Consider the following 14,304-nt stretch of genomic DNA (forward strand, 5'->3'; position numbering starts at 1 on the left):
CCCTGAGAGCCTTTTGGAGCTGTGCATCTCTGTGGGATCAACCAGCAGGTCCTTTACTTTGCAGATAGGCTTGGCATAACCCTACATACCTGTATATGTGCTTAAAGTGGGCTATAATGCTAGCATGAGAGAATGTTCAGAAAAGCAACTGAAAACCGGGTTTTCATCAGTTTTCATCTTCTGTCAATGATAAACAAATGCAGATTATTTCCTTCTCACTGCTTTAACATCGGTAGGAAAAGCATAACCCAAAAGGATGTTTTCACAGGAGCATAAGAGATGCAGAAGCGAAGTGTTTATAGGTTGTCAGACGTGTGGATTGATATCGACCAAAGCAGAGCACAAATTCTACCCGAAGTTTAATACCGGCAGTACAAAAGGAAAGCGGTCCGTCCGTTCCTTCTCTCCCAGCAGGGTGAGCAGACAGGTTCATTGGTGTGTTGGGCACCTGCGGCTTTCTCTAAGTGGGAAAAGGAGTTCGCTCCAATTCGGCAGCGTTCAGTACTTGGAGCGCACATGTGGATGCCGGACCGCTTGTGCCTTCGTGGTAGTCCTTGCAGGAGCACGGCCGGGTGCGGCGCTCCGGGCTCATCCCCATCGCACCTGCGGGCCGGGAGCGGAGGGAGGAGGGGTCTCTGCGAGGCCGGGGGAGCGGACACGCGTGGGGCGGGGGCGGCCCTCCCGTAGCCGGGCGCGGGGCAGCGCGGTGCTGCCGGAGGGGCCGCGGGCGCTATTTAAAGCGGGCGGGGGGCGGCCGCGCCGTCGGGGCAGGCAGCTCGGTGCCTCCGGAGCATGCACCCCTTCGGGCCGCCCGCAGAGCCGCCCCTCGCTCGGGAGCTGCTGGACGCGGCTCTCCGACCGCCCGCCGGCAGCCCCTACGCGTGGCTCGGCGGCCCCGCCGCCCCGTACCCTCCCGCTGCTCCGTTCCCATCGCCGTGCACCGAGCGGGGCTGGGGGTCCCCGGTCCCGCAGCACGAGGGGCCGCGTCCGGCACGGCCGCCCTACTCGTACTCAGCGCTCATCGCTATGGCCATCCACAGCGCGCCGGGCAGGCGGCGGACCCTCAGCCAAATCTACCAATATGTGGCCGAGAACTTCCCCTTCTATAAGAAGAGCAAGGCGGGTTGGCAGAACTCCATCCGACACAACCTGTCCCTCAACGACTGCTTTAGGAAGGTCCCGAGGGATGAGGATGATCCGGGTAAGTTGGATAGTGGGGTCGGGGCGGGTGGGTCGGGGCCGGAGCGATGTGCGCTGCACCATCCATCTCCCCGCAGGTAAAGGCAACTACTGGACGCTGGACCCAAACTGCGAGAAAATGTTCGACAATGGCAACTTCAGGAGGAAGAGGAAGAGGCGGCTGGAGGTCGGAGACAGCGGAGAAGCCGCTGGGGGTCCCTGTGTGAGTGCAGCCCCCGGGCACGGCGAGATGCACTGAGGTGGAGGAAGGAGTATTTTTGTAATGTGTAACTGTACAATTTTATAGGCCTATAAATAGAGAGATGAGAGAAAGAGTGGGATGTGTGTGCTTAGGGTGAAGTGAAGGTGGGAGGGCTGTGGGAGGCGCTCCCCGTTGGGATTTGAAAGCATCCAATGCACAAGGAATGGCGGAGCATTCATAGAATGGTTTGAGTTGGAAGGAACCTCTAAAGGCCGGCTGCTGCCGCCCTCTGCAATGCTCAGGGACACCCACAGCTCCATCAGGTGCTGTGAGCCCATCCCTGACCTTGTGTGTCTACAGGGACCACCCCCACCTCTCTGGGTGGCCCATGCAGTGCCTCACTACCCTCACTGTATGCAACTTTTTTCTCATATCCAGTCTAAATTTCCCTTCTTTTAGTTTGAAACCTCTTCCCCTTGACCTGTCACAACAGACACTGCTGCTGAAGAGTCTGTCCCCTTCTTTCTAACAGCCCCCTATTAGGTGCTGAAAGGAATCACCACGGGACAAGCTGGGTGGGGACGGTGGCTTTCCCTCCCCCTTGCAAGAGTAGCCTGTCCCAGCTTTCCTGCTGACCTCCTGCCCCATGGATGCCCAAGGTGCCTTCCTCTCCTCTGTCCAGGTGTGCAGCTGGGATGACCTCACTGCAAGGCACAGCTCTCGGATATGTTGGGGTGGTGATGGGCTCCCTGAGTGGGGAGGGACAGCGGGACATGACCCTGGAGCTGGGCATGGCCCCCACCCCCCCAATCCTCTGTGGCGTTTCTGAATAAAACCCCTTTATTTTCCCAACCACAAAAGATCATCTTTGTGTCAGCCCGTGGAGCTGATGATAATTTATCCGAAGAATTTCACATTTAATCGAGCATCCAAAATGAAGCCGGATCCCTGCTGAGGAGCCCTTTAATTGCTGAGTTTGCTGCTGGCCCCCACGTCGAGTCCTTGCAGGGTGCTGGCAGCCTGTGCTGTGCGTGTCCCCATGCAGACCAGGCTGTTTGTTTAAAATGCCTCTGGTTTACCCACTTTGTCACACATACACAGAACTTCTGTATTTGTATGAAGCCTCAGCACAATACGACGTGGTCTGCAGCTGCAGTGGATGCAGTTGGGTGTGTGAGCAGAGTTTTGGCTGGTTCGTTTGGTAATAAATGGGATTCCAAAACCTCTGGTTTACAAATACCCAAATTCTGTACACCTGCACTAAAGGAAATAGCAAACTGAACTCACCAGCCATGACATTAAGGCATTCCAGGTATAACTCCCTTGTTTATGTCGTTGTTTTCCAGGGCTATCCAGTAAGAAGACATTTAAGTTGTGACTCCTATATTCTTTGGAGAATGATGCTTGAGACTTGAAGCCCCCATTTCAGCTGGGTAACCTCCAGCTCCTGCATGAGAGGGAGCAAGGGATGTTAGTTTGGTGATCAGCTGCATTTCAGGTTCCTTTTTTCCAGGTGGCTGAGGGTTGTGCTGAGCAGGTCATGCAGAGAGCAAAAAGGAAGGAACCTTTTGTCTTTGCAACTGAAAAGGATGTTATAAATCTGTGAATTTCTTGGTGAAAATAAGAATAGGTTTCAGTCTGCTTGGGGAGGAGAAGTAGCAGTGCCTTAAAGCAAAAGCATCAGGTGGCAAGGCTGTGCTTAATTATAGAATCATAGTATGGCCTGGGTTGCAAAGGCCCACAGTGCTCATCCAGTTCCAACCCCCTGCTGTGTGCAGGGTCACCAACCAGCAGCCCAGGCTGCCCAGAGCCACATCCAGCCTGGCCTTGAATGCCTGCAGGGATGGGGCATCCACAGCCTCCTTGGGCAACCTGTTCCAGTGCTCTCAACAAGGCAGCCCACACAGGATGACCCACACAGAACAAGACTGAGTGTTTGTGGTGCAGTTAAACCAGAGCACACTGGAGACCTGGACTTACATTAATGTGCAATGGAGATGTTAGGAATTTACATACTTGGTGGCTTGAAATAATTATTCATCCAGTTTGTGTTATGCTTCCTATCTTGTGCTTTTCACAGAGGGTGCTTTAGCACTGGCAACAAGTGACAACAGCTTTGATGTGCTATTGAGAGATAAAACCAAGGGGTTAGGCTTTATCCAGCCAACTTTGGGACACCATTTCTTTACCCTTGGCCAGCACATTGGTCAGTGTAGAAGAAGGAGCTGCTCCTGGCAGCAATGGCCATCTTCACAAAGAACAGCTCAGTGTGATCTGCTTCTCATCCCTGGCAGTTCTCCCTGATGAAAGGCACTGGGCAAGGCTGGGAGGGCACAGTGACCTCCCTCCCTCTCCCAGGGGTGCAAGCAATTTCAGTTGTGTGCAAGCAGTGCCTGTGGGGTGTCTGCTGAATTAATGGGAGGAATGGAAAAGCCTGGTGAGCTGCCAACACTATCGGAGCTGGCCCTGCAGCCTGTGCTGTCTGAGCAGGGCAGAGCAGGAGCTGGAGAGAAAGCTTTCATTTCCTATGAATATTTCCAAATCCTCAGCTGTGGTGTTGATTTACTGAGTCTGATTCCTTGTGTTTTAATATTAGTTCTACCAAAGGCAATAATTCTCTATTCTTAGAGGGGCTGTTGCTTACCAAGAGAAGTCCATAATGAACACAACCCGAAAGTGGTAAATCAAGTTTATTTCTACTTTTTATTCCCTTTTCCATCAGATCTTGCACTTGCGTGCAACCCATCGTTACTAACCATTACGATTCCCCTATGCTTTACTGCATTACAACTTCCCAGTGCTTTTTGGCAAAACAGAGTGGGTACTGTCAGGTTCTGTACAGCTGGACTGTATAGGTGAAATCAACACTTATCAAACTAGATTTTATTCTGTTCTAAATCCAGGCTCTGCAACTACACGTTCAGGGTTTCTTACCTCTCCTATGATTAAAGAGCACTGGGTGGGCTTTCCCTGGGCAGCCTGCTCTGGTATTAAATGTGAAGATTTTTGGCCCTGCCTGCAGGGGTGGTGGGGGGGCTGGGGGTGGAGCTTCATGATCTTTGAGGTCCCATTCAGCCCAAGCCATTCTATGATTCTATGATTCTATGATAAAGATACCTTCCTCACAAATAAATCTTTACATTGAATTTGAGTTTACATATTCTAGCCACTGCCTTCCCCTTAGTCAGATAAGAGCAGAAGGGAAGATGAGAATGGTGTTGGTTGTGGTGATATGGTCTCAATGGGGACTGCAGTCTCCTTAGTCCTTTCTGCTGCGGTGTGTGAATGTTACAACAGTGTGTAACCTTCATGTGTGCCAGTCCTCATCTACCTAAAAGCATGAATCTGATCTTTTCAGCAGCTCATAGTAACATTTTTCTTTCAAAATGACAATACATGACTAAGCTATTTATCATATAGTTTGTTTGTTTGTTTAGAGACAGCACTTCTTTCTCACCCAGATACTCAGACAGGAGAAGGGAAGATTTTTCACTTGAGCGCGATTACTGCTGTGCTTGCTGAGTGATTTCACACTGCTGTCTCTGTCAACATCTTAGTTTGTTTATGAATGTCTGATTTTGACAGAATTGGTACATTTTGTTTTATTTTCACTGAGATCTTAGCTTGCACAGTGCTGATGTTCAGGCAGGGTCCAAACACATGTTAAGCTTCTGCATTTTCCAGTGTTTTGCTAAGATTAACTCATTAATTTTTCTTCAGCCTCACAAAAGTCAATACAGATGTATCAGCTGCTGACAGCTGGTTGGTAGAATCATAGAATCACAGAATGGCCTGGGATGCAAAGGCCCACAGTGCTCACCCAGTTCCAACCCCCTGCTGTGTGCAGGGTCGCCAACCAGCAGCCCAGGCTGCCCAGAGCCACATCCAGCCTGGCCTTGAATGCCTGCAGGGATGGGGCATCCACAGCCTCCTTGGGCAACCTGTTCCCTCAGTCTTTCTTTACAGGAGAGGTGCTCCAGCCCTCTAATAATCACAGTAGCAAGCTTATTTGATCACTATACAGTGGATGATATGCACAGATCCTTCACTGATGGCAGGATCACAGAAAGGTTCAGGTCGGAAGGGATGTTAAAGGCTACTCAGTACCCAACCAGGGACACCTCCCACCATTCCACGTTCACACTGTGCCAGTGCTGTGCTCATAGTGAAGAGTTCCTTTTCTATATCCAATCTAAAACTCCCTTTAGTTACATATTTTACACTAAGCAGAGTCCTTTTCTGTTTGCTCAGAGGTGGTTTTTCCCTTGAAGCTTTTTCCATAAGATCAATAAATTTTATCTGAGATTTCATGAAATGTCCTACAACTCGACTCTGGAGCTTCTCATTTGCATAAAGACAATTTTCCTCAAGCCTGAATATAATTAATGGCTCTTTAAAAGTTCTTTATGGTGCCCAGGTGTGTAGGTGAGCATTGCCACGGCTCAGAGCCAATGGCCGGGCTGCCCAAGCTGTGTGTTAACCCAGCACATGGGAAGCCTTGGGGCTGATGGGTTCTGGTTGCCATGAAGACAGAAACAGCCTTCAGAATGAAGACTTTTAATACTTTAATTAAAGGTTTCACATTCATTGGAGTCAACCCTTCAGGTTCCCCTTGTAATCCTGACCAGGCTCATGGCTTTCCCTTGTGTTTCTTTTTCACTCTTCTGCTTCTATAATAAGATGATTAAACAGCCCACGGTTTGTTAAGATACAATAGATGAAAGCAGGTTTTGAAGCTGGTGATTCAGGACGGCAAACCAGGTAATCATGGTTTCTGACTACTTGATACAACCTTACAGGAGAGATTTTGTCCTTTTTTAGTGGAAGAAATTGTTCAGAAAATCATACCTATTAAGAACAGCGTGTGCTTAATTTAATTCCCACTGAGGTGGTTAGATTTCAATATTTAAAGTCAAGGAGTTGCTCTAAGCTTTACCTCAACTGGGCTTTTATTGTGACTAGGTGCAGTGGTAGGTGGCTGAGCTGGAACCCATGTGATGATTGCAGAACAGAGCTATAAAACAGCTCGGATCCAACCAGGGGAACAGGACACAAGCACCAGGCAGCGCGAGGTCTCATTGGCACTGGATGTTGTTCACTGACTGGCCATTCAAAGAACTGCTGGTTCGTTCTCCCTTTTAAAGAAAACACTGCACGTGCAGGAGAAAAGTCTGCCTGCAGCAAAAGGAACGTCGGAGTGGGGGCTCTAGCAAGCTGCTTGCTGAGATCTCCTTAAATTACACCATGGTAATGAAAACTCGACCTCCATATGTCAAAATTCATTAATGGAAAGGCACAAGCAAGGCAGCAGGAATTTTTTTGTCTGCAAATGTTAATAGCCTGAACTCCTCTGGTGTCCCCTGCTAGCTCTCATCTTTATCATAGAACCATAGCATCATAGAACTGCTCAGGTTGGAAAAGACTTTAAAGACTCTGCTCATGGTCAGTGACTCTTTGGGTGCAAACATGTCCATTGGGTGTGCTTAATCCTATAAATCCTGACTGTAGATACATCCAGGTTAGTCATTTTTAATCCAAAAGAAAGGGACTTTGGACAAAGGCTGAAAAAGATTGAATACATCCCTGCTAACAGGTGCAATCTAGGTTAGGCTTTCTGACATCACATCACTTCCCTTTGTTCCTGTATTGATACAAGTTGCTGATAAAACACATTCTGGCACACAGTGTTATGTGCTAAGAGAAGGAAAATGGACTGAAGGTGTTTGTAATCCTATTTACTTTAAATAAAACTTCTTCCATGCCAAGCACCACACCTGTGGTTTTCTCACCGCTGTTACACTTTGTCCATTCAGAGTTGTGCAGCAGGGAGATCCGTGTTGCTCCATGGACATCTCTGTGTCCAATTTCCTCCAATTTCCTTGCTGTGTTCTTCAAAATGGGGACTTTTTTTCCACTAGCAACTATTACCATTGTTCCATACTTTGTTTTCTTACACCACTGTGGTCTGTGCTGTACAAATGACCTCTTCTGCCCAATGCTGCCAAGATGTTTAAGCTTATAACTCCTCTCCTTCATAAAGTCACAACAAAGTTATATTCTATGAATATATTTGATGAAGAAAATGCGGCAAAGCCAGCAGGGTCCTGGCCATGGCTGGGGGCTGCCCAGCTCTGCATCAACAGTTCTAGCTGTGTGTGTGGAAAGCTGCCTTCCCCCAATTAAGCTGGTTTGCGTGCTTTGTTTGTTTGTTTGTTTGCAGGAGAGGTGGTGGGTTTTGGTTTTAGCAACATCTTGCCAGGAGGACACAGAACTCGTTCTCTTGATGTGTAATTGGAAGTGAGAGCTTTCAAAGAAATAATGAAGAAACTGAGTATAATTAAGATGCACAAAGCAGGGCTCCCCTGGCACTCCCTCCTGTTACACGTAAGCGCTGCTCTGTGCTGAAAGGAAGGCAGTGACTTTGTATAAACATTTTGCCCTCTTTTTGGCTGGTATCTGGGGCTGTTCCCTCCAGCTAATGTGTGAATAGTCAGTGTAAATGCCTCAGCCCTCTGCATCACACGGCTCTGGGAAAATCCTGGGGTGCCTCCCCCTTTACTTTAGTGTGATGTGCACTTGGAAGGGACCTCTGGAGGCCATCTCCTCCAACCATCCTGCACAATGAGCACCGCATAAAGAACCATAGGATCACAGAATGGCCTGGGTTGTAAAGGACCACAATGCTCATCTAGTCCCAACCACCCTGCTATGTTCAGTGTTGCCAACCATGAGCTGTTTATCCAGGACAGTGTTCAGACAATCTTTGGACATCTCCAAGGATGGCGACTCCAACGTTGCTCTCCGCAAGAAGCTCACAGTCAAAAGTACAGTGATGACTTTTATAATTCAAAGTGACCCAAATCATTAGGATCTCTTTTACCAGCAGTCATCAATTCTCAGAGAAAGTTCCAACAGTTTCCTCCTGCTGGCTATAAAACAACTGCACAAAAGGGTTTGCTAAGGGGGGTAGGAGGGGGGAGATATTTCATGCTTCTGAAGTTTTCTCACACTCTTGAGATCCTGAAAATAATATGCGCTCTCCATATTTCTCACCGCAAATGACAGCAGAAACTCATTAATTCATCTCATAAAGAAATACAGGTGGAAATTATATTCGTTCCTCGCGCCTTTCGCTCAGTGAGGTGATGTGATGTAGGAGAGAGGAATAACTCCTGAAATCCATGGTATGTTTTGTTGTATTTATGTTTTATTGACATAAGTCTCTCAGCTGAGTTTCCCTTGCTGTTATACCCATAGCAGTGCCAAGATGCTACAATTGAGAGCAAGGTCTTTTGTGTCACACAGCTTATGGCAATGCCATTCTTTTTAGAGACCTGGATGGTTATGCCTTGCACAGGAGATGTGGCTGGTGGGCACCAGTGAAACCGAGAATGAGGAAACTGGGAGGGAAGAGTAAAATGAGTGTCCTAAAAACAGGGAAAAAAGAATAAAAAAGAGGAAAAATTAGCACTGGGAGTGGAGAAGAGGCAATGAGAAGAATATCCCTAAAGCATTTGGCTGTATTAAAAAAAAAAAAAGCAAGTCAGCTAAAGGCTGATTAGTGGCTGTGGTATTACGGTGGTCCCAATAGGAATGTAATGTTTTCATCTTGATGTATTTTGGTGGAAGAAAAATTATCCAGCAGCAGGGATTGAATTCTTCACAGGGTAAGTGTGTCATGAAGGCCTCTTAATGAAAGGGATTGGAAAACAAAGGAACTCGGAAGAAAATACAAATATTTAATGAGGAAGTGACTCCTTCTGCCCTCAAAATTAAGGGAGCAACAGCAGAGTCGAGAGGGCTGTCACTATAAATGAGGCAGTAATGGCATTAGCTGGCACCTCCGGGGCTTAGGAAAGACACTCTCAAGATAATACACTGTTAATTAACTTTCCTTGTCCCCAGAGGATCTTCGATGTCCAGTCATTTTCAGATCTACCTGAATAGGAAGCTGTGTCTGTGCTTCAGGCCAAGTTCATCTCAACAGCAGAATTGTGCTCGTAGTTGGATGGGGGTTAAAGATAACCGAGGTAAAGGCATTCCCTCTGCACAGCTTCTGGTCTTAAAATAAATACTGCCCTTGAAAGCATCCCATCGCCACTGATGAAGCAATGCTTCATTGAGTTATCTCCATGAGCACACACCAGTAATTGCTGTGGATAAATTACACTCACCAAAGACTTCTAATGGCCATACTTTGAGTTAAATTAGCTTCCTGAGTTTGCATTGTTAATTAAGCTCAGCACCACCTTTCCATGTATGTTGCTTTCCTTAATAGCCTGTGCTGTCTCTGAAGGGTAAATTATTGCCTCTCTGTTCATGTCCTGTCTTGATGGAACGTGGTATCATTTGCATTTACTTATTCTACACAAGGATGCTAGGTTGCATGTTGCAAAGTTGCTAAGTTGCAAATGCAGCTGGAGCCTGCACAATTGCTGTGCAGCATACATCGATGCAAAGATTTATTCCTAAATAAATTGAACTCAAAAGACAAATTCATTTGGACTTTATCCACATTGTTTTAACTTGCCTGTGCATGGCAGGCTTATAAAGGACCTGCAGCATCGCTAGTTCCATCACAGATGTGCATTGAGATCACCAAGTTGGACAACAGTCACCTCCACTGCTTTCATAAAGCTTTATTTTACTTGTTAGGTTCCTGTTGCTGGTTGAGCTCTGGAGTAAATGTTACAAACCCAAAAATGTGAATTAGGATTCAGGTGTAAAAGTAAGCTCTAAGCTCAGGGCCAGCTGTGATTCAATGCAATTTGTTTTTCCCTGCAACCTGTGCTCATCCCACCATTAATGATGAGCCTTCTCCCACCTGCCAGGAGAGTGGCTACAGTTCTGTTTCCCTCAAATCCAATGCTGCCAATCAAGTACTAATTAGTGTTAATAATCAGCCTGGGCTGGCTGCTTTGGGGAATGGTAGTGGGGTTCTTTGTGATGGAGTTCCATGACCAAACTAAACCATGCTGCTGTGGAATGTGGTGTTGCTGTGGTCTCACTATGGGAATCAAAACCTTTGGGGAAGGTGAGTACATGTGCTCTGTTGTATTTGTGCCTTCCTTCTTTGAAAGGGTAATTAATAGCAGGATGAGGGGAAATGGTTTTAAGTTGAAGGAAGGTTTTGGTTGGATATCAGAGGGAAGCTCTTTCCTGTGAGAGTGGTGAGGAGATGGAACACCTGCCCAGAGAGGCTGTGGATGCCCCATCCATGGAGATGTTCAAGACCTGGTTCGATGGGGTCCTGGGCAGCCTGGTCTAGTATTAGATATGGTAGTTGTTGGCTCTGCCTGTGATGGGGTGGTTGGGATTTCATGATCCTTGAGGTCCCTTCCAACCCAAGCCATTCTATGATTCTTCTTTCCTGTATTTGCAAAACTCTCATTATAGTGATAAGAGGAATGGTGTAAAATGAGTTAAAGCACTTCTCTGAGCACCTGATGGGCAGTTTTTGGTGCAGAATAACTGGCGTGTTATGCTTGTGTCAGCCTTCAGACCAGGCACGGAAAGAGGTGGATTTTCTAGTTTGATGCTTTATGGTGAATTATTTATTTGTGGCAAAATCTTGGCAATTGCATAACTTCTGGAAAATGTGTTGTCATCCCAGTGTCCTCCTGAGCATCCTCATCCCTTCTGAGGTGAGAAAATTGCTCCTCAGGTTTGGTCTGATGGAAAAGCAGCTGTGAGTGCTGCAGCATCTCAGCACTGCTCACGTGGCAGTGGAGAGGATTACATACCTGGAGATGAGTGCCAAGTTCTCTTTGTGAGCCTCTAATACCTTTTTGGCAAAGGCACAGTGATAAAATGTTAAGTATTTATGTTCCCCTGATTCCCTGTGCTTTTTGTTGGATGTTTTATGGTTCTAATGTTGCTTATGAAATGCCTGGTGTGTTACGGTAGTTCAGGGCCCTAAAAATTAATTTACTGTGTTTTATTTATTACTATAGAAACCTTGCAGTCCTTCTGTAGCTGCCTCCAGAAGGAAGCTGAAATATGTTCTCCTCCTGTTCTTAGCTTGGGAGTTTACAGCAGAAAAAACCTGTGATGGGACATTGCAGAACTGCCCACGTGTTTTGCAGTGATGCACGCAGACCATGAGGCTGGGACTTGATTTCAGGCTCTGGGTCTGCTCCTGCTGTATGGGGACAACTTAATTTGTTCTCTGGGCTTTTAATGAATGCTAATAATGCTGCAGCCTACCCATGAGTAATTCAGTACATCAGTTTTCTGCTGCCCTAAGAATAAATCAGAACTGCATTATTTCCTCAAGAAAGTACATTTGGGAGGCAGGATCAGAGCAGTGTGAGTATGGAGTAGTCAAATAGAGTATAATACAGCACCCATTGGGCAATTGGAGTCTGGCTGTAAAGTACTGAGCCCCTTTCATTTCCACTGACTGCGAGGGAAGGTGATTTGTCATCTGTCTGCTTGTGGGAAAGAACTGATGGGAAAAGGTAGCTCTGCTGGTTTGAAAGACAGTGCTAGAAGCTGCTCTTTGTGAGGGAGCTGCATTTTCTGGTGTTCTCAATATAGTTTCTATCACATTTCTTACTATTGATTGGTCACAGCTGGGCAGTGGCTACTTTTTTGCTGAGATAGAACTGACTTAACGCTGCTTCTGTGCTGTTAACTGGTGGAAGAGCTTTGAACAATACCTGTATTAGTAGTAGGCTTCCATAGATCCTTCTAAGTCTTAAGTTTTGGGATCAGTGTTGTTCCACCCAAGCCAAGGGCTTCATTTTGCCTATATCCCTTCTGAGTGACCTAAACTAAGGATTCCAAAACTCCTGTGTTTGGAGCACACTCATGGCTGCCCTCCTGAGTACATGTTGGTGTCTAGACCAATAGACTACACACATCAATTTCTTGTTTTCTTGGTTCTCATTTTTGCATAAATACATTGAAACTTAATGGCAATAAAAAAGTCAAAGGGAAAATCAATTTAAGTTGCATGGAATTGTTGGAAAATCTCTTGTGGAGATGCTGTAAGGTTCTGTTTAATGGATTGCTCCTTATACTTGGACACACTTATATTTTGCCCCCTTGCTGTTCTGATTTTAAAAGAAGGCACCTGTGAGTTGTCTTAGGCAGAATTTATGTCTTGCTTATTTTAAATGTAAACCCTGAGCAAATGCCAACTTGCTGTCATCATGGAAGCAATATGTCAAAGTAGATGTTGTCACCATCTGTACGGGATAAAAGACAACCTTGCGAAGAGACAAGGTACCATCCACTGCAGAGCCTCAAGCAAAGCTCTGCCCCTCCAACACATCGCTGAGCTGGAAGACTTCAGGTGAGATCCTGACAGCTCTTCTCACCCTGTGGTTCTCCAGAATGATGTAAAGCCTGCAATCCATCCTGCCTGACGTATCCCAGTGTTTGATTAAATGTGTCCCGCAGCACTATTTCATGGCTCCTATTGATCACACAGTGTAAACAGTTCTGTTTCCTGCTCTCTTCAGAATAAGATGTTGTGATTAAGTTGCACTTCTGTCAATGTAAGGAAGTACTGGTGCTTGCTCCTCGCAGTTTAAAGCAAGCAGGCTACAAAAGGCCCCTTGGGCACTCAATAATCCTTCCCAAATGGCCCTTCACTGGCAGGTTTGGCTGTGCCAAATGCTATTTAAACACCTCTGTATTAGTTCTGCTCTTCAGGCACTCAGCTATGGAGTGCACTATCTGCATAGCGTGCTGTGTCTGTGCCCCAGATTGTGCCCTCCCTCCTGCCTTACTTTGTTTTTGCAGTTCTTACTGTTGATGTGATCAGTTCAAGCAGTAACTCATAGGGTGCAGGTCGATCAAAGCTCTGATAAATGACTGTCATAAAAGAGCTGTTTAATTTACCTCAATGCAGAGACTTTCACTGTCTTCTGGCTTTCCTATCTCCTTAGAAACAGACAGTCTCCTGTGCTGGGGACTTTGGGACTGATTAGAAAAAGTAGAGCGTTTCTGATGGCCCACATGAATTGAGTGCAGTGATACTGAGATCAGGACCTTCCCTCACTATCAGAACACAGCAATGCCCAGAAATCTTTTGGTCTTTTAATTCAGCTGTTAAGGTGAAATTTGGAAGAGGTGAAGATAGTTTTTTGGTACAGAGGCTAATTTGGGGAAAGGAACATGAGAAAATGTGTTAAAAAGAGATTTTTCTTTATATATTTTTAATTTCCTATTTTAGAAGCCTATCTTCTTATTTCCATAAAGCTTCCACTCCAGGGTTGCTGTCTCCTTACATGATTTGGGTTTGTTCATCTGATAGGTGTGGAGCTGAGAACAGGCAGTGGTCTGTGTATGCTACCAGGCTGTGATAGAAGCATCATTCTCATTTCTCACTTGGGGATAAAACTAACACAGCCATGATGTGATGTTGAACTGGATTAGCTAAAGCCAGAGTGAATGCAAGTATGAGAAGTGCTTTTAGAATCCGGTACTAAGAGAACTGACCTTTGTCCTAGGAGCCTGCAGATATCTGTGGCACACTGGAAAGTTAGTGGCATGCAGGGCTGATCAGCAAAAGCAAACCTTGTTCCCACACATTTACCCCCACACCTTGCTATGATCCCATGCAAATGGACTGGTCCCAAGAAGTCAGTGTTGTGCTGCACACTTAGCACTTTGCTGTGTGTGTTTGCAATGCTCTTTGCTGTGTCTATTGGTCTAAGGAAAGATTTGGACTGGGCTGTACTTTTATTGCTTAATATTCTTTTTAATGTGGCTGAGATTTGCACCCAGGTTGGAGGAAAGAAGCGCTCACCTCTGCTGTCTCTGTGGGCACAAAGAGCTGCTATGGAGGAAGCAGCTTCGCTCAGCCTCATGCTGCTCAATTATCTGTCACTTAAGGAGAAGAGCAGCCTTTCAGATCAAACGCTGCAAAAACCTGTGGGGAGAAACTAAATACCTTGGGAATAGCTGCTGCT

General features: G+C 46.3%; 1 protein-coding gene across 4 annotated transcripts; it reads left to right on the forward strand.

Annotated features, from left to right (window-relative positions):
• The first annotated feature begins 764 nt into the window (after nucleotides 1-764).
• On the forward strand, nucleotides 765-7,149 carry FOXI2 (forkhead box I2). Of its 4 annotated transcripts, none has more exons than XM_085555368.1 (3): nucleotides 765-1,201; nucleotides 1,278-1,439; nucleotides 6,344-7,149. In XM_085555368.1, the coding sequence occupies exons 1-2, from the start codon at nucleotides 793-795 to the stop codon at nucleotides 1,436-1,438; spliced, it is 570 nt and encodes a 189-aa protein (XP_085411494.1). In that variant the 5' UTR covers nucleotides 765-792; the 3' UTR covers nucleotide 1,439; nucleotides 6,344-7,149. The 4 variants fall into 4 exon arrangements, with proteins under 4 accessions (XP_085411494.1, XP_085411496.1, XP_085411493.1 ...); XM_085555370.1 differs by having other exon boundaries at nucleotides 1,278-1,402; XM_085555367.1 differs by lacking the exon at nucleotides 6,344-7,149 and adding an exon at nucleotides 1,914-2,241.
• The last annotated feature ends 7,155 nt before the right edge of the window (nucleotides 7,150-14,304 follow it).

This window comes from Coturnix japonica, chromosome 8, assembly GCF_054131305.1.
Source record: "Coturnix japonica strain WE chromosome 8, WE-NBRP24, whole genome shotgun sequence".
Taxonomy (NCBI): domain Eukaryota; kingdom Metazoa; phylum Chordata; class Aves; order Galliformes; family Phasianidae; genus Coturnix; species Coturnix japonica.

Coding starts and splice junctions, on each gene's coding strand:
- FOXI2 (XM_085555368.1), top strand. CDS start 793: ATGCACCCCTTCGGGCCGCCCGCAGAGCCGCCCCTCGCTCGGGAGCTG. Junction 1,202..1,277: donor GAGGGATGAGGATGATCCGG/GTAAGTTGGATA, acceptor ATCTCCCCGCAG/GTAAAGGCAACTACTGGACG.